This window comes from Scylla paramamosain, chromosome 8 (assembly GCF_035594125.1).
Source record: "Scylla paramamosain isolate STU-SP2022 chromosome 8, ASM3559412v1, whole genome shotgun sequence".
Lineage (NCBI taxonomy): Eukaryota > Metazoa > Arthropoda > Malacostraca > Decapoda > Portunidae > Scylla > Scylla paramamosain.
This window is the reverse complement of record NC_087158.1, coordinates 22,734,540-22,756,808: the sequence shown is the minus strand read 5'-3', so window position 1 is coordinate 22,756,808 and position 22,269 is coordinate 22,734,540. Positions and strand designations below refer to the sequence as shown.

Here is a 22,269-nt window from a genome sequence, read left to right as displayed (position 1 = left end):
ACTTCTATGGGGTTAGGTGTTCTGAGTCCTCTCCGCCAGTTTTTCTCATCCCCCCCCCCCACCCTTGCTGCAAACTCTGTACAAGGGCCTTATCCGTCCATGTATGGAGTATGCTTCAAATGTATGAGTGGTTCTACTCATGCCGGTGGAATAAAAACTTTTCGTCTTATCAACTCATCTCCTTTAACTGACTATCTTCAACCTCTTTCTCATCACTGCAAAGTTGCATCTCCTGCTATCTTCTGCCGCTATTTTCATGTCAACTGCTCTTCGATCTTGCTAGCTGCATGCCTCCCCTCCTGTCTCGGCCTCGCTTTCTTCTTTCTTCTTTGTTTCACCCCTATTCTGTCCATCCCTCTAATGCAAGATTTAACCAGTATTCTCACTCATTCATCACTTTCTATGGGAAACTCTAGAACTCCCTGCCTGCTTCTGTATTTCCACCTTCGTAAGACTTAAATTCTTTCAAGAGGGAGGCTTGAAGACACTTATCCTGTAATTTTTGACCATCGCTTTCGACTTTGTTCGGGGACCGGCACTTCAATGGGCATTTTTTTATTGCAATTTTGTTGTCCTTGGCCAGTGCCCCTCCTACATAAAAAAAAAAAAAAAAACTCTGGATAAACTCTACGGGAATGCGATGTGTATTTACTGTTGCTGGTTCTCGTACTGACGGTGGTGGTGGTGCTTTATGTTGTTGTTGGTGGTGGTGGTGCTGGTGATGATGGTGATGGTGGTTGTAGTGTCGTCGTTCTTGTTGTTGTTGATGTTTCTTCTTCGTGTTCGTGGTCCTCCTCCTCCTCCTCCTTCTCCTCCTCCTCCTCCTCCTCATTATTATTATCATCATCATCATCATCATCGTCGTCGTCATCATCATCATTACCATAATCAGCATCATTATCATCACTATAGTAATTCGTTCTAATCTCTCTCTCTCTCTCTCTCTCTCTCTCTCTCTCTCTCTCTCTCTCTCTCTCTCTCTCTCTCTCTCTCTCTCTCTCTCTCTCTCTCTCTCTCTCTCTCTCTCTCTCTCTCTCTCTCTCTCTCTCTCTCTCTCTCTCTCTCTCTCTCTCTCTCATGATAACAGTAGTAGTAGTAGTAGTAGTAGTAGTAGTAGTAGTGATAGCAACGGCAGCAACTTATAGATCCACATTTTTCCACTATTATCAAAACATGATTTATTTCGGGCATTGCAGCAGTCCTCACCAAGACAAGCGTCCTTTACATGCTGGTAATGTATCAACAAAGAATACTTGGTCACTCACGCCTCACGCGTTACCCTCACAAAGCCTCACACTGCGGCTTGTCTCACCTGATGGACGCCGATAAATAAAGCACCAGTAAACAAAGGTGGTGTATACTTGTCTGCCGCCACACACTGGTCGATGCTCATTTTGCTCTGGCTGAGAAGCTGTCGTCGCCTAGGCTTGTGCCTGCTTCATGTTTCACCTGCATTCCCGTGTTGAGATATGGCCAAAGCTCATGCTTGTCCCGTTGTCGCTGTGTCGTCGCTCTCACATGGTTACCTGTCGTCATATACTCGTTAACTCTCATTGTACTGAGTTTTGTATTCTACGTAAGGGACCTATTCACGCGGCGGCTTTCAGGTGAGACTCATCTGCTGAGTGTGTCCACTATCCACCTTTTGCAATAGAATGGCTGATACGTCAAATGCCTCACGCCTCAACATAAGGTAAAAAAGAAATGCAAACTATAGTTACAATTATAAGTATTAGTAAGAGTGAAAATTCTGTCTTTTCCCGACATCAGCAAAATTACTGCTCTCGTTGGTTCCTAAAAGTGGTGAGAGAGCAGTGTGTCAGAATACGGGCCATTGTAAAAGGCGAGATGCTGTTGATGCAGGTAGGCGAACTAGCTTCAGACAAGGAAAACTGAGGCGGTGGTTTAGTCCTAGGTATATTCCCTTTACCTTGGCTTAGTCCACCTCTTGCAGTATCATCCGGAGTAAGAACAATAGGAAGGTTAGGATTGAATGCTACTAGTCAGTTTAATGAACTCTTTATTTTCTACTTTGTGGACATAGGACGTATAGAAGGCAAATATACGCATCTACCACAGGTGCTGCTTAAATACTTAGTCTATAAAGATTTGCTACTGTTCTTTATCATAATAGTAGTAGTAGTAATAGTAGTAGTAGTAGTAGTAGTAGTAGTAGTAGTAGTAGTAGTAGTAGTAGAAGTAACAGAATTATTATTATTATTATTATTATTATTATTATTATTATTATTATTATTATTATTATTATTATTATCATTATTATTAGTGGTAGTAGTAGTAGTAGTAGTAGTAGTAGTAGTAGTAGTAGTAGTTAGTCATTGTCCAAGTATCTTTACGTTAACGCGAGTACAAAATCAGTCACTAACCCATGCATTTTTTTTTTTTTTCCCTCCGTGACATAAACTTTCACAAATCCCTTTAAATATCAGCGGCTCACCATCACCCTCCACCTCTGCAGCAACGCAGCCTGGGCCGTGCGTCGTGTGGGGACCATTCTAACGCTACAGGAGACACTCACATTGCCATGGTTCCTCTTACAGCTAATTGTGTGCAGGAAACTGACATTAATGAGCTACGGAAGTCTGGACAACACGTGTGTGTGTGTGTGTGTGTGTGTGTGTGTGTGTGTGTGTGTGTGTGTGTGTGTGTGTGTGTGTGTGCGTGTGCGCGCACACTAATCATCCTGGCTTGGCCTCTTGGCCTCTCGCTCGTCCTCGTCAGCTGCATCAGCAGTCATCACCTCTTACTTCGTGGCTGTGAAGGATGTCCAAGTGAGCTGTCCCTTCTTGGCCAGTACCAGCTGCGATGACGCCAATATCCACGCACACGAACACGCCCACGTCCACGCCCACGCATATGAACAATATCCACAGAAACAACAAAATAGACGTTACTGGTTGTTATGAAAATCATAAGAACATAAGAAAATTGGGAAATTTCTAAAAGTCAGCTGACCTACACAACCAGGTAACAGGTGCTTTAAGCTGCGGATTAATTTAAAGGACCTTCCCCCAGCGGCTGGGGGGTTCTAATTTTCAGTTGCACCATACGGAGTCTGCCTGCACATGCCACGCCAAGTGTCACGCCGCCGTGATGGTTGCGGCGAGTGACATGTTGTTATAAATGACTGTTTTTTTTTTTTCAAGATATGGAGCTTTATCTGCATTCTGATCACACTATCGTGTTCAAGAAAGTTTTTCCTACTTAATGTAATAATATGTTTCAGCATTCAATGATTAACTGTTGAAAATAGCGAGCATAAATAAAACATGTTATAAACGTTTTTTTAATATCTTTACAGTTCAACTCATAGTAATACCATTTTCCTTTTTGTTTTGTTACGTTTTTACAATACATCTTCATTCTATAGTCACTGCTGAGTCTGATGGTGTCAACCAAAACTAGCTCTCCCTTATATGAAGTATGTTATGGCATATACAATTCGCGCATTTTGCGTGCTCGGGGTCGAGCTGTAGTGATGAGGCGACAGTTGCGCGAGATGTGAAGCAGAAATCTTCGCTCACATGCGAATAAGTGGAAATTTGCAAAATACGGCAAAACTGTGAGTCTGACGAAGAAATGCCATTGAATAAAAGAGATACGCTGTCAAAAGTTATCTGTAAGGTGTTTCCGAGACTGAAATTGCAATTTTCATATACGATGGACACCAAAAGGTGCTCCTAAACAAATCATCGTTGTACCCTCCAGGGGCCGGGTGGAGCGGGGGGTTGTAGACATGTGCGGTAAGAAAATTAGAATCCCCCAGAGGGAGCTGGTGAAATAATGACAGTTCCTGAGCACTTAAGACTCACAATTTGCCATCCTCGTTCACAACTTTACCTAACTTACTCCGGAAACTATCTAATGTCTGTACATCAACAACATTCTTACTAAGTTTGTTTCATTCATCCACAATTATTTGTGGACCAGTTTTGTTTGTCTCCTTTTTTAATCTAAAATTGTTTGACTCGTATTCGAACTTGTTTCCTAAGAGAATCTAATTTATATCATAGTTGAATGTTGAACCTTTTAACCTATTTACGTAAATACTTTTGTCATATTACCATACGCTTGACGCCTTTCCAATAAATGGAGACGCCTTTCCAATGAACGCAACTTAAGGTGTTTAAACTTAAATTTTGTTAAATACTCTTTGATGGAAAACTCTGTCAAGAGCCTTACTGAAACCAAGATATATTACATCATGACTACATTGTTGTTCGACGTCTCAAATACCCTCATGTAGAAAAACAAAAACTTTCTTAGACACGATTTACCTTTTGTGAAGCCATGTTGGGGATCAGGAATTAATTCATGATCATCTAAATGTTCACCTGTTCTTTTAGCTGTAAAAAAACTTCAGCATTTTGCCAATAATTCATGTTACACCAATGGGACGGTAAGCTGACATTTCACTTCCATCCATAATCCGCAAAACACAATCAATGGTGTGATGTGCATTATCTTTACGTGGATGACGAACTTGCTGGAGAGGAGTGGGCGTGCCGTACGTGGCCTCTGTGCGCTTCAGGGTACAGGTCATGTCGGGAGTGGAGGTGAATCTCTACTTACCGTTCCCCGCCACCGCCCTCACCCGTTGTGGATGTGTCTGCGTAGCGTGATGCTGATGCCAAATACCACCTGCCTCAGTGTGCATTGTGCTGTTGCAGTAACGTGCAGCTCACACAGTATTACCTTCTGACACGCTGAGTGACGCCACATAGTGCACACATCATCACGTGCACACAACCCAACATTCACACAGCATCGCAGTGCATAGTGCTACCCTCACACAACACTGGCCTGTCGAATGAACACACAACACAGCCTGGTGTGAGGGATGCGAGCCTGCGTCACGTTACCTTGTAGTTCCCATCGGAGCCATTGGCGCCCAAGTCGCCCTGCTCCTTCACCAGAATCTTGGTCAGCTCCTGTGAGAGGTCCTTGGTTGTCACGCCCTTGAAGCCCACCTCCCGCAGTTTCATGGCCAAGGCGTCAGGCGTCTCAAGGTGGCATGCTGCTAGGAAGAACAGCAAGAATATTAGTTTCATTTTTAATATCATCGAACAAGTGCATGTTGACCTTTTCACATAGCAGGATAGGTATTGAGCTTCCCCACCCCCCATAACTCATACAATATGACAATATGGGTGCGGGAGCTACCGGGCAAGGTGTGAGCGTGGGTGCAGGTGGTGGCCTGGTCGGTGGACGGGGCGGAGGAGCCGCTGGTATACTCAGTGATGAAGAGAATCCCCCCCTTGCGCAGCCACCTCTGTGGAGAGAGAGGGAGGGAGTCCAGCCGCGTCAGGAGCATAACTTTCTTTTCTTTCATGAAAAACAGAATGACCAAGTGCTACAGAAATCATTTAGAAAATTAATCAATAATATATACGAGAGAGAGAGAGAGAGAGAGAGAGAGAGAGAGAGAGAGAGAGAGAGAGAGAGAGAGAGAGAGAGAGATGTGTGTGTGTGTGTGTGTGTGTGTGTGTGTGTGTAGCCCATTTAGAATGGTTACAATCTATTATTTTTACAAGCTGAAGCGCATTTGCATAGGCTGTTGCAAATATATTTATATTTATAGCGGCTCTTTTTTGCAAAACAAAGAGCAGTTACACTTTATAAAACTTTGCCCATGCTCCAGGGAGTCTGCATTTGCTGCTTCACGAAGACTTATCTTCTTATCCTTAAGCACATCATCAATAGTTAGGAACTGCAGCTCACAAGGAATGAACTTTTTTTTTTTTTTTTTTTTTGTGTGTGTATGTGTGTGCGTGTGTGTGTGTGTGTGTGTCTTCGTCATTCCGTTGCCATAGCATCTGTACTCCCTGTTTGTTCTTCATGTCGCTTCTCAGGTCACTTGAGAAGAGAAAAAAGGATCACTCACGTAGAACTTGGTAAACACTTCCTGCTTGCAGGGGAGGAGGTGCAGTGCCTCGCGGCAGTAGATCACATCGTAAGAGTCGTCGTCCCGGTCCAACTGCGTCAAACACCCGCCTTCGAAATGCAACTGCCAAAGGACGAAGATATAAGGAAATTAGATATTTGTCCTGTTTCTCCTTTGCCAAAATGAATTATCTGATTTTCAACACTCTGATTATTTTTAAGTCTAGAATCACCTGTCACATTTTTGTCAGTCACGTATCTAGTCCTTGTCTCACCTTCTGTCTGATGTTGTCATCGAGCTTCATCTGCCGCCCGATGGCCGCCATCACCCTGGAGTGGCAGCGGTCAACGCCATGTGCCGTCACCTGATAGTGGCTCACCAGAAACTCTGCCGACTCGCCCTCCCCGCAGCCCACCACCAGCACCCGTCGCCCCGCCCGCAGCCCAAGCCGGGCGCAGAACGCCTGCACGTGACACAGGGGCGGAGAAATGTTCAGGAGAAATAATTATGTATTAAAGAAAGTTGATGAAATGAAGAAATTAAGCGGGAAATGTTAAACGGTATACTGTGTCAGCACAGCAGTTATTCTCGTCTCAGATCCAGACACTCCCCTTATCTGTAAATGAAAACAGTATACTTGTCATACTTTCGTCGAAGACTCTCCGCCCAGGGCGTCCCTGGTACCATCGTCAGGCAGCGAGGCGCCCAGTGGGCACACGATGTGCTGGCGAGGCTCCGGCAGGCACTCCACCTCTCCCTCGCTCACCTTCTTGGCCAAGAAGCACACCTGATTGGCCGCGTTCTTATACTGCAACAAGGCGACACATCAAGCTCTCTACACGTCAGAACTTAATTTTTCTTTTCTTCTCTGAGACAAATTTTGTACGATTATTTTGTCAAGATGTTCATTATCAGTCCACACGTCATCTACCAAGGCACTATTGTAACCCTTTCGTATTGGCACCATGGGTAGTCTATGAGTACAGAGGCAAGTCTACGTTTATGTAAGCGAGGATGTTCTTGCAGCGCAGGAGGGTGAAGGCGGAACGCTCAGCGTCGCGGGCCTTCAGCACATGGCTCACGTAATCCTCAGGCCGCCGGAAGATGGACGGGTTCTCGTCTGAATGTATCGTTCCTGCGGGGCAGTGCGGATGTTACTCTCATCCTTCAACACTACAACACTTGGTGACAACGTGACTTTGATCCTCTCTACACTATAAAGGTTGGGTGCACTGCAACTCATTCTTTCAGCACTACAACATTTGGTGGCAGCGGTCTGACAGGCTAGTTTGTGCCGTGGTAGTACATGATATTGGTGCTTAAAAGATCTATATGTCACATCTTCCCCTCAGAAATTTTGCTTAGTAATCTGAGAATAACTCATTATAAAGTCATCCTGCAACTTCTCATCCAAAAAATGGTTAATACTGCACGGATCACAGCTGGGGCGAGTCAGATGCAGCCGCTGACTCACCCACGCTGCGGTAGCAAGACTCGCGGAAGAAGAAGTAGCCGCCTGGACTGAGCCACTTGAGGACTTTAGGAAGAAAACGGTCCAGCTCGGCCTCGTTCAGGTACTTGAGAAGCCAGCTGCTAAACACCACATCCAGGCTCCCATCCGGCAGATCCAGACTGGGAAGAAGAATCCCGTCACCATCATCTGACTTCCACTGAACCTCCAGTAACACTTCCTGATCTCTAGTTAACCTGCATTAACACCTCATCCCATGGAAAATAATTCCAGGAATGCACCTACTGTTCTTACAACAAAATTGCTTTATGTTAACATAGTCGTAATCATTATCATCCGGGCATTGTATACCAAAACTTGTAATATTTATCACAATTTTTCTCTAACTTTTTTACTGGTATATGTTAAAGCTTTATAAGTACTCGACACATCACAGTACAGCTTCAGCTATATTATCCGGGTTGTAGCAGCCAAACGTTGTCTTCCTCAAATCAAATTAAAATATTTATATACGTATTTAGCTTATAGCTTCATGTAAAGCAGAGAGAAAAAATGAAGATTCAACATAAAAAGCCAAATTTTTTAAATGGGTATTGAAATATATATGTACGAGTAACTAATAATTTTCCTCTCAGGACAGATGGGAGATCTTACTTTCCCACCCGCGAACCCCCTGCCTTACTTGACCACGTCGTTACAGATGTAGGAGACGTGACGGAGGTGCTGGTTCTTGGAGCGGTTTTCCTTGATGAACGATTCGGCAACGTCTACCGCCGTCACCTGCGCCGCCTCCTTCGCCAGACGACCCGTGAACCGCCTGCAGGGAACAATGAGGTCAAGTATTGTCTTTGGTACTGAGTGGTGCTTGGCCCCGCAGTGGTTCCCGAGCCTTTTGTTTATAGTGACGAACCTTATTTTTTATTTTTATTTATTTATTTTTTCGTCTTGGATTTTTTATTTTATTTTATTTTATTTTTTATTTATTTACTTATTTATTATTTTTTTTTTTCCTTTGTCGGCTGTTGTGCGTGTCTCCTTTCGGGTCAATGAATAATAGGCAACGACTCGCAGTAACTTTGGAAATCAATCGTTACAAGCTGACGACGAGTCTTGGGAGTTAGAAAGTCACGCAACAAAATTTACAGGAAGAGAATATAGCGGCAAACAGAATGGTATGGGAAGAGGATTAACATCAAACCTAAGGTTAATCTAGAGAGGAACTAACTGTTAATGGCTCGGACCATGGTGGGAATCGCGCTGAGGCGGTATCTGCAGAAACTCGTGTTTCACCCTGTATGTGCATCATCAGTGGGAAAGTACCCATGAAAATCTTCAAGAATCCCTCTGCGGTCTTTGAAAATAGCCCAAATGAGACCATAAAGCGATACTTACCCGATGCCCGCAGCGAGGTCGATCACCCTCTTTCCTTTCAGGTCCGGCAGGTAGGCCATTATTTCGTCAGCGTCGTCGGAAGCCATGTTTTCGTATCCCTCCGTCTGGATCATGCCTACAATTGTCGCCTCCTGCTTAGACCAAAAGTCCTTCCGCTGCTGCATTAGTTTGTTGTCCGCTGTGGTCATGGTGCTGGGGAGAGGAACCAAGTGATTACACATATAAATAACGTTTATCTTACAAATGAGTTTAGGTTTTCATAGGAATACGAAGTCAATTAACCCCATCTCCCCGTTTGAAAATCAGACTGAACACGTAAGTGAGGACAAAGAATTAGCTTATTCATTCCCTTAATGTTTCACCACTTCTATCTAGATCGTCATAGAGAGGTTAATGTCGCTCCTTGTTTCCTGGTAAAGAGCTTGTGTGGGACGACTGGTGCACACTTAAATACGCTTTAAAAAACGGTACGAATATAATCTTGGGGCAATTAACCCGTGCTGCAGTTGCAAAAACACGGGGCCTGCCAGGTGGTCGACCAAGTGTTAATGTAATTTTTGGCACAGCTGCTTTCGTTGTGCGTGTGTAATAAATAACGAAGCCACCGGGTATCATTCCATCCTGCCAGACCAACCACTCGTCCCCACTTATGCTTACTTATACTTATCCACTTATTATGGAGATACTGACATATTTTTCGTAGCCTCATGTCTGAAAACACGTTTGCCACCTTAAAATTTATTTTAAGATAGAATACAAAAATAAATCATAATGATAAAAGGCATATATTAATAAGTAGAGTTCATCAAAGAAAGCTTAAAGTTGGTGCCAAAGCAACTTGAATTAAGGGGACCTTTGTTGCTGATCGTAAGGGACCTTTGTACTTTAAGCATCGCCCTTAGACGATTTAAGGGATCTTTAGCATTTGCAAGGACTTTTTAGATTTTTTAACATCTGGCCCAGGCCTTGTGATCTTCATCAGCAACGTAGTCCTTTCCGTACACGGGAATGGATGTGTCCACGTTCATACAACCTTACCATGATTCACCAACCGCCATTCCTGCATGGGGCCTGAAGTTCAAAGTCATGCTGACCGTATACCACGCAGACTTCAGGAAGTCATGAAGAAGAAGGGTAACACAACGAGATCCTAATTAATTTAATTTCAAGATGTTAGGTATTAATTCTTTGAAAACATGGATGATGAAGGAAATATTGTAAGATTATAGTCAGTTTCCTACATCGTGGTTATCCGCGCCAAGGCTATGTGTAAACTAACACAGTTAGTTACCTTCCTCACTCTAAGTTATTCAAATACATAGCAATTTCGGTGACTGCGTAAGTATGACTCATACGTAACGTGTGAGCGGCACGAGCTTGAAGATCGATTGTAGAACCTTGATTTCTTCTCTTGATTACCTCCTGCACATTTTTTGACCTTTATAGTACTCCGTGAATGTGTGTGGGAATAAAGGATTTGAGTATCAAGGAGGAGGAATATGAAAGAGTGAAAAGTAGCGATGGAAGCGTGGATGAGTGGGAAAGATGGAGTAAAGAAAACATCAAGTAGAGGAGGGTGTGGATTAGAGAAGAGAGAGTAACGGAAACGTAGAACAGAAGGTGAAGAGTGAAGTATCCCAAAAGATTGATAATTAAGGAAAAAGCAGACTGGAAAAAAAAATAGTCTGAAGAAACCTGCTTGAGTTGAGAAGCACAGGCATGCAGTAGGAAAGGACGTTTGAAGTGAATGAAACACGCAACCAGTAACGCAGGACAACTGGGACAACAACACACCTCAGACCACGGTAGCAGCACAGGACGCCTCCGTAGCTTAGGTATGATTCACCGCCATACTTGATTATCGAGGAAAAAGACCCGGTGGCACTGTACTGGCGCGACATCTTAGAGTGAACTTCAGGATACAGTATTATTTTATTGACACACGAAGAGGCACTACCATTCACGTTGGCTTCTTAATGGTTCAAGGAGAAATTAATCTACAGTATTCCTTGCAACTCAGTGTGGTATTCAGTAGAATGTTAGAAGGCTTGAATTAGTTATGGAATGTATTGACTCGTGTTTGCCCCGTCATATGGAGACTTGTGTGTGTGTGTGTGTGTGTGTGTGTGTGTGTGTGTGTGTGTGTGTGTGTGTGTGTGTGTGTGCTTCCCAAGACACATTTGCAACTCACAATGACAAGCTGAAACCTTGCTGAGCGTAGAGGTGTACCAACGGTTCGGCGTGAAGGGATAAACTGACTGGCTCGCTCTCGCACTCACAAATGTACGGCACCATTGATCAAGGCGGCGCGGCAACCAGTCACTCTCGCCGGGCACAGCTTACCTGATATGAACAGTCTCACGCTGAGATTTCTTTTCGCCTTTCAGACTCCCGGACCGCTTGTCTTTACACGCGGAGATAAAGCTGTGCGTGTCGGTGGAATCAGATCACCAAACGGCTATGAGAGGTACGAGATTTCCAGCGTCTTGCATAAATGACGCGAGTATAGGCATTGCCCTTTGAGGCGACCGAAAGATGGGTTTCAAAAGGTCATTTCATATTGATCTCACGCAACCCGCAGACCTCCTCCTCCACGTACCACTCTTGACAACAACTGTAGATAAATGATGATACAATATCAAGTATATTCGATCCGTGTTCTTCAGTCTTTTCTAAGTTAATGCATCCTTCCAGGAGCTTTTGAGAAATTCATGTGTTTCCATTGCCTAGAACGATTAGTTACAAAAATATGCATGAATATTTTATGTTTTTCTCTAGTTTTAAGACTGAAAATATATAGATAAAAGTACTGGGCCTCTAGTCTAAATTTAAAAAAAAAACTTGGTCGTAAATAATTGTTATATACGTGTTAAATATATAATGAAAAAATGGGTTTACATTTTGTGTTTCTACTTGTAAATGTATGTGCCAGGTGTGTGGAAAAATAAATGCTCGCATGGGAAGGAAAAAAAAAAAAAAACGCGCGTGCGTGCATGTGTGTGTTTGTATGTTGTGTGTTTGACCTGCCCCATCTGGTACACACCAAGGAGCCTTAATAAAGGTGGTGGCTGCAATGACCCACTCTGAGTGAAGCCCTCGGTAACGTTGGTAGAGGGTTGACCTCCCTGAACACTTTCCTTTTGTGTCGCGCAACACAAAGGAGCTGTCACATCTTGTCCTCTAAAGCCACTAACTCTCTTCCTTCACACAACTCTACATGCACCTGACACACGTACACTTCTCTAAATTCAAAACTTTCAAAATAGACTCGGAGTCTGTCAAGGAAAGATACCACAAATGCTCCAGTGTTGGACTGCTTTTCTGGTATCGATCCTACGTATCTTGACATCCCCTCAACTTTTTCTTCATTAACTTATGCAACATTCGTGGGCTTAGATCTAATTTTCAATCTGTGGAGCATTCCCTCTCCTCTAATGAACCTCATCCTTTGCTCACCGAAACACAGGTGTCTGAGGCAATTAAAAACATATGAATATAAGAAACTAAGGGAAGCTGCAAGAAGCCATCAGGCCTACATGTGGCAGTCCCTGTATGCAACACACTAACCTATTTCCATCTATCATCCTCATCCATAAATCCGCCTAATTTTCTTTTAAAGCTCCCTAATGATTCCGCACTAACAACCTGATTACCCAGCCCATTCCATTCGTCTACCAGTCCATTCGAAAACCTATTCCTTCCTATCTCTTTCTTTAACCTAACTTTTTTTTATTTTTAAGTTTGAACCCATTATTATTTTCTTGTTCTGTCCTGATTACTGATCCTGAGAATTTTGCTTATGTCACCTTGATATATCTCCTATACCACTTAAAAACCTATATTAGGTCCGCTCTTAACCTACGCCTCTCTATGTAATTGACAGTAACCCCTTCTTTTTTCCCTCCAAGGAAGCTAAAGACTCAGTTACCTCCTACTTTCTCTACCATCATTTTCAGTTCAAAGCTGGATGTTGCGTCTATCTGAGACTTCAATATTCACCGCCAGCTTTGTCTTTCCTCTCCCTTCACTAACCAATCTGTTAAACTAGCCTTTAATTTTGCTATCCTCACGATCAAGAGTAATTAGTGCAACACCCTGTTCGTATTCCTGACCGTCTAGGAGATACAATTAAGAAGTGTCTACCCAGGGGGCCCCACGAGCTCGTAACAAAATGGGAAATAAGAAAAAAAAAAAAAAACAGACAAGCTTGGAAGGCAGTAGATCAAAATGGGAAATATTTTAAAGGTTTAATATGATAATATCTTCAACCGTGAATTGAAAATACACATTCGAAACAAAACACAACTTTAAATAAACACAGCATGAAAGAAATCACCTGTCCTAACCTATGTAGCATACATAAGCTACGAAACAATATCAATCATTATTAAGGACAAAAAAAAAAAGAGGAAAACAAAAAAAAAGAGGAAAACAAAAAAAAATAATAATAATGCTTAGATATGCTGGTGCCAGAAAGGATCTGAGTTGATCCTAGGCTGGAGTCACTGGCTCAGCTAACCGGGTGACGTGGCGGGAGTGGTTCATGTTGCTGTTGGCGGTCGAGCATTACGATGGAATCGAAGTATTGGACAGCAGTGGTCAGGGCATGGCTGATGAGGGCGGTGGGGGGTAGGGAACGAGATAGAAAGAAGTGGCAAGCGAAGGGGCTGCTACAGTATGTAAGTAAATGGGTGTAGGTAGATATAGTGGAGCTTGCGGAATCACGCCGCCCCACGTCACACAAAATGAAACTTTCCTCATGTATATATTCACATACTTGTGAGTGGCGCCAACCTACAGATATTTCAGGTGGCAGCATTTTGAAGCGCCAAACGTCTCCTTAGGCGGCGCCGCCAGTCAGTCATGGGTGGCGGTACCACGGCAGACAAAAGAGTTAAGGGGGGTTTACACGGGGCAATTCGCGGCTGCTTGCACCGGGGATTGTGCAGCCGAGATTTGCTGAATTACCGGAGCAGCCGGGAAACCGCCCTGTTTATCTGATCGGCTGCCATCCCGGCAATTTTCTAGGGTCAATTGAGAACAACTATCAATATAAAAATTGAAAATTGGAGGAATATAGTTGGAAAGTGTTTTAGTAATAACCATTGACAGTACCATTATATACAATAAATAATTAAAATATTTAAATATATTTATTTGAAAAAAAATGGAAAATAGACACGGAATTGGTTTGTTTATATCGTCACTGAAGAAGCCAACGGCCCAGCATGTGTCTATCAGAAGGCATCATGAGCACCACAGCCTGCAAGGCTATGTAGACCAGGAACGAGTCCACAATCATGTCTTCTTTTTATTTTTCTTCAAGCACAGTAAATTCGCAATTATTGCAACCAGCTCGGAGGAGAAGCTTGATTGTTGATTTTTAGCCGCTGCTCTCCACCGTGCGATTGCTTTGGGTGAAACCTGCCGGCTGCTCCGAGTGGCTGTAAGCAGCCGGGTGGAAAACAGCCTCGTGTAAACCCCCTTTACAATACTTCAACAGTTCAGAAAAAAAAAAAAAAAAAAAAAAAGCCACGTGAACGACAATCGCACACTGCGCTTCGCATCCTGTGTGAACACTGATTAAAAAAAACACTAGCGATTGGAAGTCACGTGGTTTTGCATCGTGCGTATCTCATATCTAGCATACCATCGCAGCCAGTGTGAACCTACCTTAATGACTCTCTCTCTCTCTCTCTCTCTCTCTCTGGGTGTGTGTGTGTGTGTGTGTGTCATTGGATCTAGCTTTTTCCACCATTTTTGCAATGTACAATGCTAACCCTAAGGTGTGTGTGTGTGTGTGTGTGTGTCCAGTATAAATGAATAAAAACACATGAAACTACCACATTTTGTCCGACTGACTATGAGATCCATTAATTTTAAAACACCGAAGTACAGGCGCCATTCCTCAGCCAATGAGCGACCTGCTGTGTGACAGGCTGCAGGGAGAACCAATGGGCAGCCGACACCAGCTACACACTGCAGGGTTATGCTATGGATAAATTAATAGATTTTCTATGAAATAAATAACTCTCTATATATCATTTAGTCATGTTTAAGGTACCTAGACCTGTTTTGAGAGAATTTTGTGACTGGTAACCATAACGGTACTTGTTCTGCATAATCTCTATCCAGTACTTGATATGGAGTTAGGACCTCTTGGCAGTAAGGTGACCGGCGTGATGCTCAGGTGAATATCAGAGAATAGCTTAAATTATTAGCCTTTTATGAATTGCTAGTTTTCACCAACATAGGGAAGTGGGGAACATGAATGCACACGTCAATGTTTCAGGGTGTGGATGTCAATATGTGAGTCGTGGTTTGTGTGACGGGAATGAGATGTGGCGGTGACGTTTGTGATGCCAACATCCAAAACACATTTTATTATTGTTAGGTTAGATAGAAGTTAATAAAGTAGCATGAATCATTAGGAGAGGTTGTGGGTGTTAGTGTGTCCGTCATAGTGTGTGTGTGTGTGTGTGTGTGTGTGTGTGTGTGTGTGTGTGTGATGCTAGCATGCATGATAAATTTTTTTTTTTTTAGGCACGAGAAAAATATCCTTAATTTTCTTGCCATATAAGGCAATGTTTGTTCAGAAATGTTAACATATATATATGCGAAAGAAGTGAAAATTACGAGGTTTTCTGTTCATACAATACCTGTCTTTTTGATGTGGAATCATTGGGAGAGGCTGTCTTACCTGGTTGGGCTCCCAAGAGGTAACCCCTTCAAGGCTAGCACACCACCCACTATCAAGTGGATACCAAAACATGTACATAATTATGTTACTGGCTGGATAATGGTATAAGACCAAGACAACAATCGTATTTGTTGGTTAGTAGCAGTAATCAAACTGATGATTGCCCAAGAAGTTGGACAACCATGTTTCAAACCATCAACAGAATTAGATTCAGGCTCACAAATAGGAAGAGAATTCTAGTCTGGGAAACTATAAATCCCTGAAGAGTTATGATTTATCCACGTAGATCCAGAGACCTGTTCACCATGGATCCTTATGTCATAAACTCCTCCATATCCATTTATTAACTAACAATTTTTCTTTTGTCATAATTGCAGGTTATGTTTGTTGGCAGTGTGTGTTGCTGCAGCAGCAGCCACTAACACACTGGTCCTTGTAGACACGTTAGCCACACGAGAGACACATTCCATCTTCCTCAAATCACTTCAGGGTGAGTGATATTCCATATATAATTGAAGATAATTTATTTCTTATCCTTTTCTTTTAAAGATGACTTTTCTTTATAAATTTTTCGATGATTATTTTCTATACACATACATATATCTTGCCAGAACGTGGCCATGAGTTGACTGTAAAGGTGGCTGATGACCCTTCCCTGCAGCTGAGCCGCTATGGGGAATACCTCTATCAGAACCTGGTGATCTTTGCACCAGGTGTGGAAGAGTTTGGAGGTGCCCTCAGTGTGGAGGTATGGCCATTACTTGAGTGTGCAGATTTATGGTATTCTCTTGTACAGTAGTGGGGGCAGAACAGAAAAGTAATGCCAAAGGAGGCAAAGATGTATGTTAGATGTAATTTATGTTTTTGCATGCAATATGAATCAGGTTATACATTTCTGGGACTATTCCTCACTCTATAACATCAACCCAATATTATAAAAAAGATTATTAATCATTTGTAATGTTAAACTTTTCTTTCATTCTGTATGTATTGTTTAAAGTAAGGTGATTTATTAATGGAAATATCTATTTGTTAGATGTGTTCTCTCTACTATCATGACCCTCTAGTTTTCAAGGAAAAGAATAAATACCAGACAACAAATTTTATATCCTTAGACAATCGTGGAATTCATCGATGGCGGCGGAAATGTGCTGGTGGCTGGGTCCAGGGAGGCAGCTGACCTGATCCGTGAGCTGGTGACTGAGGTTGGGGTGGAGATGGACGAGGAAGGAGCAGCTGTCATTGACCACCTCCACTATGATGCCAATGACGATGGACAGGTGAGGGCAAGACAGCCACGCAAGGCCACCTGTACCTTGATGCTTTGGGAAAATACTCTTTATCTTCGGCAGAAGATCATAGGCAGAGGCTGCTTTTGCTTGTGTATCTTGAACAAGTATGAGAGTGACTTCAACTTGTGAGATTGATAGGACATAGGGCGATGCATTGTTGGAACCCTACGTTAGTGATAGTTTTATTGTGCATCACTATAAAACAGTCTCATTGTAATGACAGACACCAGAGTGGCAGTGCAGCCCATAATGATCTGAAGCTGCAAGTGTATACTTACTGATGGTCCTTGCCATCTTGTCTTGTGTTCACCTTTTAAAATACATAGTTTTTCTCTTTGTCAGCACTGTGTATAAGAATTTTCATAATTGGTAATTGTTGGTCATTGCCACTTAGTACTCGTACAAATATATAAATGCCAATACTGTGCAACACTATGATTGCAAAGAATATGTGCTGTAGGGAAATTATTTTTCACTGCCATTGGTGGCATGAGGTAGGACTTTATAAGGTTCATTCAAGGAGCTCCAAACTTTTTGTATGATTGCTTTCTGTTTTAGTTTTAGTATTATTTGTCCTTTACCTCAGCACAGTTCCCTAGCTGCCACAGGATTTATTACAGGTACCTGTGAATGTCTTTTCACTGCTTTCCACTTATTCCACTTTTACCCTCCCATTAGCATACCCTCATCGCTGCTCCAAGCTCTGGCCTCATTGACTCTGAGGTGATGGTGGGTGCAAGAGACGCCATCCCCCTTCTGTACCGTGGCACAGGGCTCATCACTGATGCTGACAACCCTCTGGTGCTGCCAGTCTTGCGGGCTCCCTCCACAGCCTATTGCTACAGCCCCACACAGGCGATTACTGACTATCCTCATGCCACAGGTCAGGGTTGCTGTCCTTTTATAGTCTGATTCATGAGTTGTAATATTTTTAATTGTATTTTGTTCTTTTTTTTTTCAAAGATTCCTTGTTTTACATTTTGTATCAGTTTGTTGTATGGGATATACTATGGATCTCAAAAAAAAATTCGGCATTTGCATATCCATTAATATCAGTTCTTCTCTCATTCAGGCCTCAAACATGTATTCTCTTGTAGACTATTATTAACATTAATCTCATTCATCTGGAGGTATGAAGCATGCATCTTCTTCCAGCTTATTAATTTTCATACCACTCTCACATGCCATTGGTTGTATAAATTATGTATTTTGTGTGATTCTTTAATATTATTTGGATGCACATCATTGATTATAATCATATATTTTTTCTATAATGTAGTTACCTAATTATTTTACTGTTACTAGTGTCATTCATTAGTATTGCCTTCTATTGGAATTAACATATACTCCAACAAAATAATGATAAAATGGTGATTAGTGTTTACTATCTATTCAGATCTGAGAACCCACCCTGAAAGAGTGGGTTAATTAAATTACCGTATTTGATGTCTCGTAAGACACACCTTTTCTCCAAACAAAAGTCTCAGGAAATGAGTCTGCGTCCTATGAGGCCAAGGTTCAGCATTGAGGCAATGGTTGGTGGTAAGTCTATGACAAGCGAGGCTTTAAAATCAAACCCCAGACATCTTCGCACATGTTAACAAAGTGATGATTGGTACTACACCACAAAACAACTCTTTCTTTTAAGGTAGCAATATATAATAGGTCATACTTACTGATAATTCACATAGAATGACACCAGTCAGGAAGAATTTGCCTAAGTGACCATGCACCACACAATGCATGTACCAAAACAAACACTTGATCGGTTATGCGCCGAACCCAGTGACACAGGCAAGCTTCACTGCATTCTTTACAGTGTGATGCCATTACTCCTTGAGGTAAGACACACTTTCATACAATTGAAATTGCATTTATTTTTTAACATTCTTATGAACAAACTTTATTACCCCTGTAGTCTCTCTCAGTCACTGCCAACACCATATGCCAGCTACATGTTTACATCTCACAACAGGATTGATATGTAGGCTGCTAACAAATATTAAAGTTTTTAAATGCAAAATATTGGGATCTAATAATGATCTAAATGCATGTGAGTCTTCAAATATCAGGTGAAATCCTTCACTTCATATTGAGAGCTTAAATCTGCTCATTTATCCTTTTTTTTCATTTCAATGTCTGCCAAAACTGGGTGCATCTTATGAGCCATCAAATACAGTACCAATGGTCCAAGATCAAGTTGGATCTGAACCCCTAGACCCAAGTATTTCTAGGTGCCTACCAAACACAGCCAGTCAGTTACAAAGTTACACTCAAGGATTCCTCAGTTTCATGCTAGCACAGCAACCAGCCACTCCACTCTACAGCCTACTCTACACCTGTGTGGACAACTCAGCAATCTTAATAAGTCTCAGGCCTGTGTACTGTTAGGTACTTAGTGCTTATGGTCTGCTATACCTATAAGGTAAACATCTTATAACCTGGGCTCAGTGCCACATGTGGTGGTACCAAATCTCCATACTTTCTGACATGTCATTTTGGTCATGCAGGCCAGAACATGCTGCTGGTGGCAGCACTGCAGGCACGCAACAATGCCAGGGTGGTGGTGTCTGGCTCCCTTGAATTCTTCTCAGATGCCTTCATCATGGCTTCAGTGCAGACACCTCAGGTAAGTTGGGTTGCACTAAGCTTGCTCTCATTAGGCACGATGGATTAGGGAAAAATGCAAGCAAAGTCTCATCATTGAATTCTATTTGTGGGATGTATTTGGATGAGATGCTTTTAACATTTATTTTCCTTTGTCTTAGTAAATATGTTACATACAGTATTTTATTTTGCTTATTTATCTTGAAATGCCACGGCAATTATTTGAATAATATATATTAATAGCATAATAAACATTGAAGTTATTCTTATTGTGCTGTTTTTTGTTAAGTCTTGTGTAATGTCTCAGACTTGATGTAGATATATCTCTATCACATTTTGGAATCAGTGTTCTGTTTGGTGCATTCCCAAATCTAATTTGAAATCTTGAATGATTCATTCACCGTATGCCAGGCCTTGCTTTGCCTTGTTGATTGCACTCAGCCTCTTCTCACCCAAGGGAGCTTCATATGAACGTTCAGGCAATGGACGAGTGGTGGAGGCCCTAAGTCGCTGGGTGTTCATGGAAGAGGGTGTGCTGAGAGTTGTGTCCATTGACCATCATCTGCAGGACCAGTCTGAACCACCTGTTGCCTACACCATCAAGGACGATGTGGTAAGCACTAGATGTAGAAGGAGATTCATTCTATTTTATGCCCTTGTTTGGAGAATGAAGTTGCATGTAAAGGGTGTTTATTAATGATGATAGCATATGTTGAAGGGCCCTTTGGAAAAGTGAACACAGAATTATGGTTTGAGGGATTAAAAGTGTGAAGTAATTGATTTTTCCAGATCTGTAAGGAGTAAACACTTGAGTGCTAGAAACAGGATGGCAGATTGTGGGACATAATAGACAAATAATGCAAGTGGATCAGTTTGAATATTGAATATTCAAGCATATAAGCATAGACAAATTGTCAGGAGAGATTTGTTTTGGAAAAAAGTGATAGGATTGACATTACATCATGATTCATCCCACAGGAATACAAGATAAAAGTGGAGAGGCTAGTGGAGGGCACCTGGAAGCCATATGTTGCCAATGACATGCAGATGGAGTTTGTGCGCATTGACCCATTTGTGCGGCTGACCATGACACCAAGCTCCAATGGCCTGTTCTCCGTCAAGTTCAAGGTAATGTTGCCCACTAAGAAGGAAGGAGCTGAGCAACTATTTGTCCAAAGATCTTAAGTGTTCTGCCTCCAAAATGCAGTTTCTCTCTCTCTCTCTCTCTCTCTCTCTCTCTCTCTCTCTCTCTCTCTCTCTCTCTCTCTCTCTCTCTCTCTCTCTCTCTCTCTCTCTCTCTCTCTCTCTCTCTCTCTCTCTCTCTCTCTCTCTCTCTCTCTCTCTCTCTCTCTCTCTCTCTCTCTCTCTCTCTCTCTCTCTCTCTCTCTCTCTGAAATGATGTAATGTGATGAAAAATATCATTGATTTCCCTGTATCCCAGACAAACTGACATGAGTGTTTCCCCCTTGTGTGCAGGTGCCTGATGTGTATGGAGTTTACCAGTTCAAGGTGGAGTACAATAGGGTTGGCTTCACCAGGCTCTACAGCTCAACCCAAGTAGGTTGTGGTGCTACATGCATCTAATTGTGAAGTTTTATGATATTGACACAACATAGTTCTTTTCACTGTATGTTATATTGCCACTGTAAATGCAAATATCCACCACAGTATGATATATATTACCTGTGCGGCAATAATTCTGGATGTCTTCTTTGCATTTTGTTAAAGATAACTAAAAAGAATGAAGTAAAGGAACCACAGACCTGCTTTTTTTTCTTTTTGTCATTAAGGAAAGACATATGGGACCCTGATGAAGATCCCCTGTCATTTATACAAATAGATGTTGAAAATGTCTTGCTGTGGAAAATGGAATCTAGAACAGTACAAGTTGGGTGTGCAGTGGATTATGAAAACATGATGAATTACTCTCTGCATTTCTAATGTAAACTTTTCTGTATAGGTGTCTGTGCAAGGTGTGGAAAGTGCTATCTAGAACAGTACAAGTTAGTTGTGCAATGGATTATGAACACATTATGAATTTTTCTTTAATGTCTTCTGTAAACTCTGATACACATTTTTTTTTGTACAGGTATCTGTGCGCCCCTTCACCCACCTACAGTATGAGAGATTCATCGAGTGTGCCTACCCTTACTATGCCAGCGCCTTCTCAATGATGGTGGGCGTGTTCCTCTTCTCCCTTGTGTTCCTCCATCACAAAGAATCACCATCCAAGACCAAGGCTGATTGATTAATTCTGTTTCCTCTAGATTTTCAGGGTGGATGTAAAGTTTGGTCTTCTTCATTCCTGTAGAGTAAACTTGTAGTAATTTTGGTGTTTATCAGTCAGTGAGCACATGAAGGGTTTGGATTTGTTGAGAGGTTAAAACCTGACTATAGAATTTAGATATTGTTATTGTAATGTTGACTCAAAGGAAGCTTCTAATGTTTCTAATTCCTTTTTCTCCAAGATTTTCCAGCTCAACTCCTTTAAATAAAACCTCAAAGAGGCATCACTGTAAAAAAAAAGAGTGGCTTTTTTTGAATAAATTTTTCTTAATACTTTGTAGATCATTTATTCAGAATAGAAATAATGATGGTTTGTTTCTACCAGACATTGGGACTGCTTTCCTGTACTGGACTACATGTTAGATTTTGTATTCTTTTTTATAATTGTTATTTTATCAAGGGTTGATACTGGGCTGGGGTCTTGTTATCCTTGTCTCTTTTTCATATTTTCCTACTATTGATGTGGATCAGCATTGATTTACATCTTGGAAAGCATTTGGATTTCTACAGCTGGATGGTGACACACACAGTTCTAGGAGGGACTCAGAGTTATTTGTGTGATGGGATAGGGTCATGCAGCAGAACATGCAAACATGAGCCAAAGCAAGACTGACTGTAG

The 22,269-nt window shown here is 42.0% G+C and overlaps 2 protein-coding genes across 5 annotated transcripts; one reads left to right on the top strand and one right to left on the bottom strand.

Moving 5' to 3' along the window:
- Window positions 1–2,003: 2,003 nt before the first annotated feature.
- LOC135102984 (uncharacterized) lies at window positions 2,004–11,256 on the bottom strand. 3 transcript variants are annotated; one of them, XM_064008771.1, is made up of 11 exons: window positions 11,109–11,256; window positions 8,766–8,957; window positions 8,056–8,190; window positions 7,377–7,534; window positions 6,901–7,037; window positions 6,549–6,710; window positions 6,177–6,365; window positions 5,903–6,025; window positions 5,182–5,290; window positions 4,881–5,038; window positions 2,004–2,818 (listed from the first exon to the last, which is right to left on the bottom strand). In XM_064008771.1, exons 2-11 carry the CDS (start codon window positions 8,951–8,953, stop codon window positions 2,762–2,764), a joined length of 1,416 nt encoding a protein of 471 aa, XP_063864841.1. In that variant the 5' UTR covers window positions 8,954–8,957; window positions 11,109–11,256; the 3' UTR covers window positions 2,004–2,761. The 3 variants fall into 3 exon arrangements, with proteins under 3 accessions (XP_063864841.1, XP_063864839.1, XP_063864840.1); XM_064008769.1 differs by lacking the exon at window positions 11,109–11,256 and adding an exon at window positions 10,957–11,091; XM_064008770.1 differs by lacking the exon at window positions 11,109–11,256 and adding an exon at window positions 10,957–11,091 and having other exon boundaries at window positions 4,881–5,035.
- A 3,551-nt stretch (window positions 11,257–14,807) lies between these two features.
- Window positions 14,808–21,923, top strand: LOC135102980 (dolichyl-diphosphooligosaccharide--protein glycosyltransferase 48 kDa subunit-like). Of its 2 annotated transcripts, none has more exons than XM_064008762.1 (10): window positions 14,808–14,955; window positions 15,843–15,955; window positions 16,077–16,213; window positions 16,581–16,745; window positions 17,436–17,640; window positions 19,268–19,386; window positions 19,822–19,977; window positions 20,343–20,492; window positions 20,841–20,921; window positions 21,454–21,923. In XM_064008762.1, the coding sequence occupies exons 1-10, from the start codon at window positions 14,909–14,911 to the stop codon at window positions 21,610–21,612; spliced, it is 1,332 nt and encodes a 443-aa protein (XP_063864832.1). In that variant the 5' UTR covers window positions 14,808–14,908; the 3' UTR covers window positions 21,613–21,923. The 2 variants fall into 2 exon arrangements, with proteins under 2 accessions (XP_063864832.1, XP_063864833.1); XM_064008763.1 differs by lacking the exon at window positions 14,808–14,955 and adding an exon at window positions 15,034–15,074.
- The last annotated feature ends 346 nt before the right edge of the window (window positions 21,924–22,269 follow it).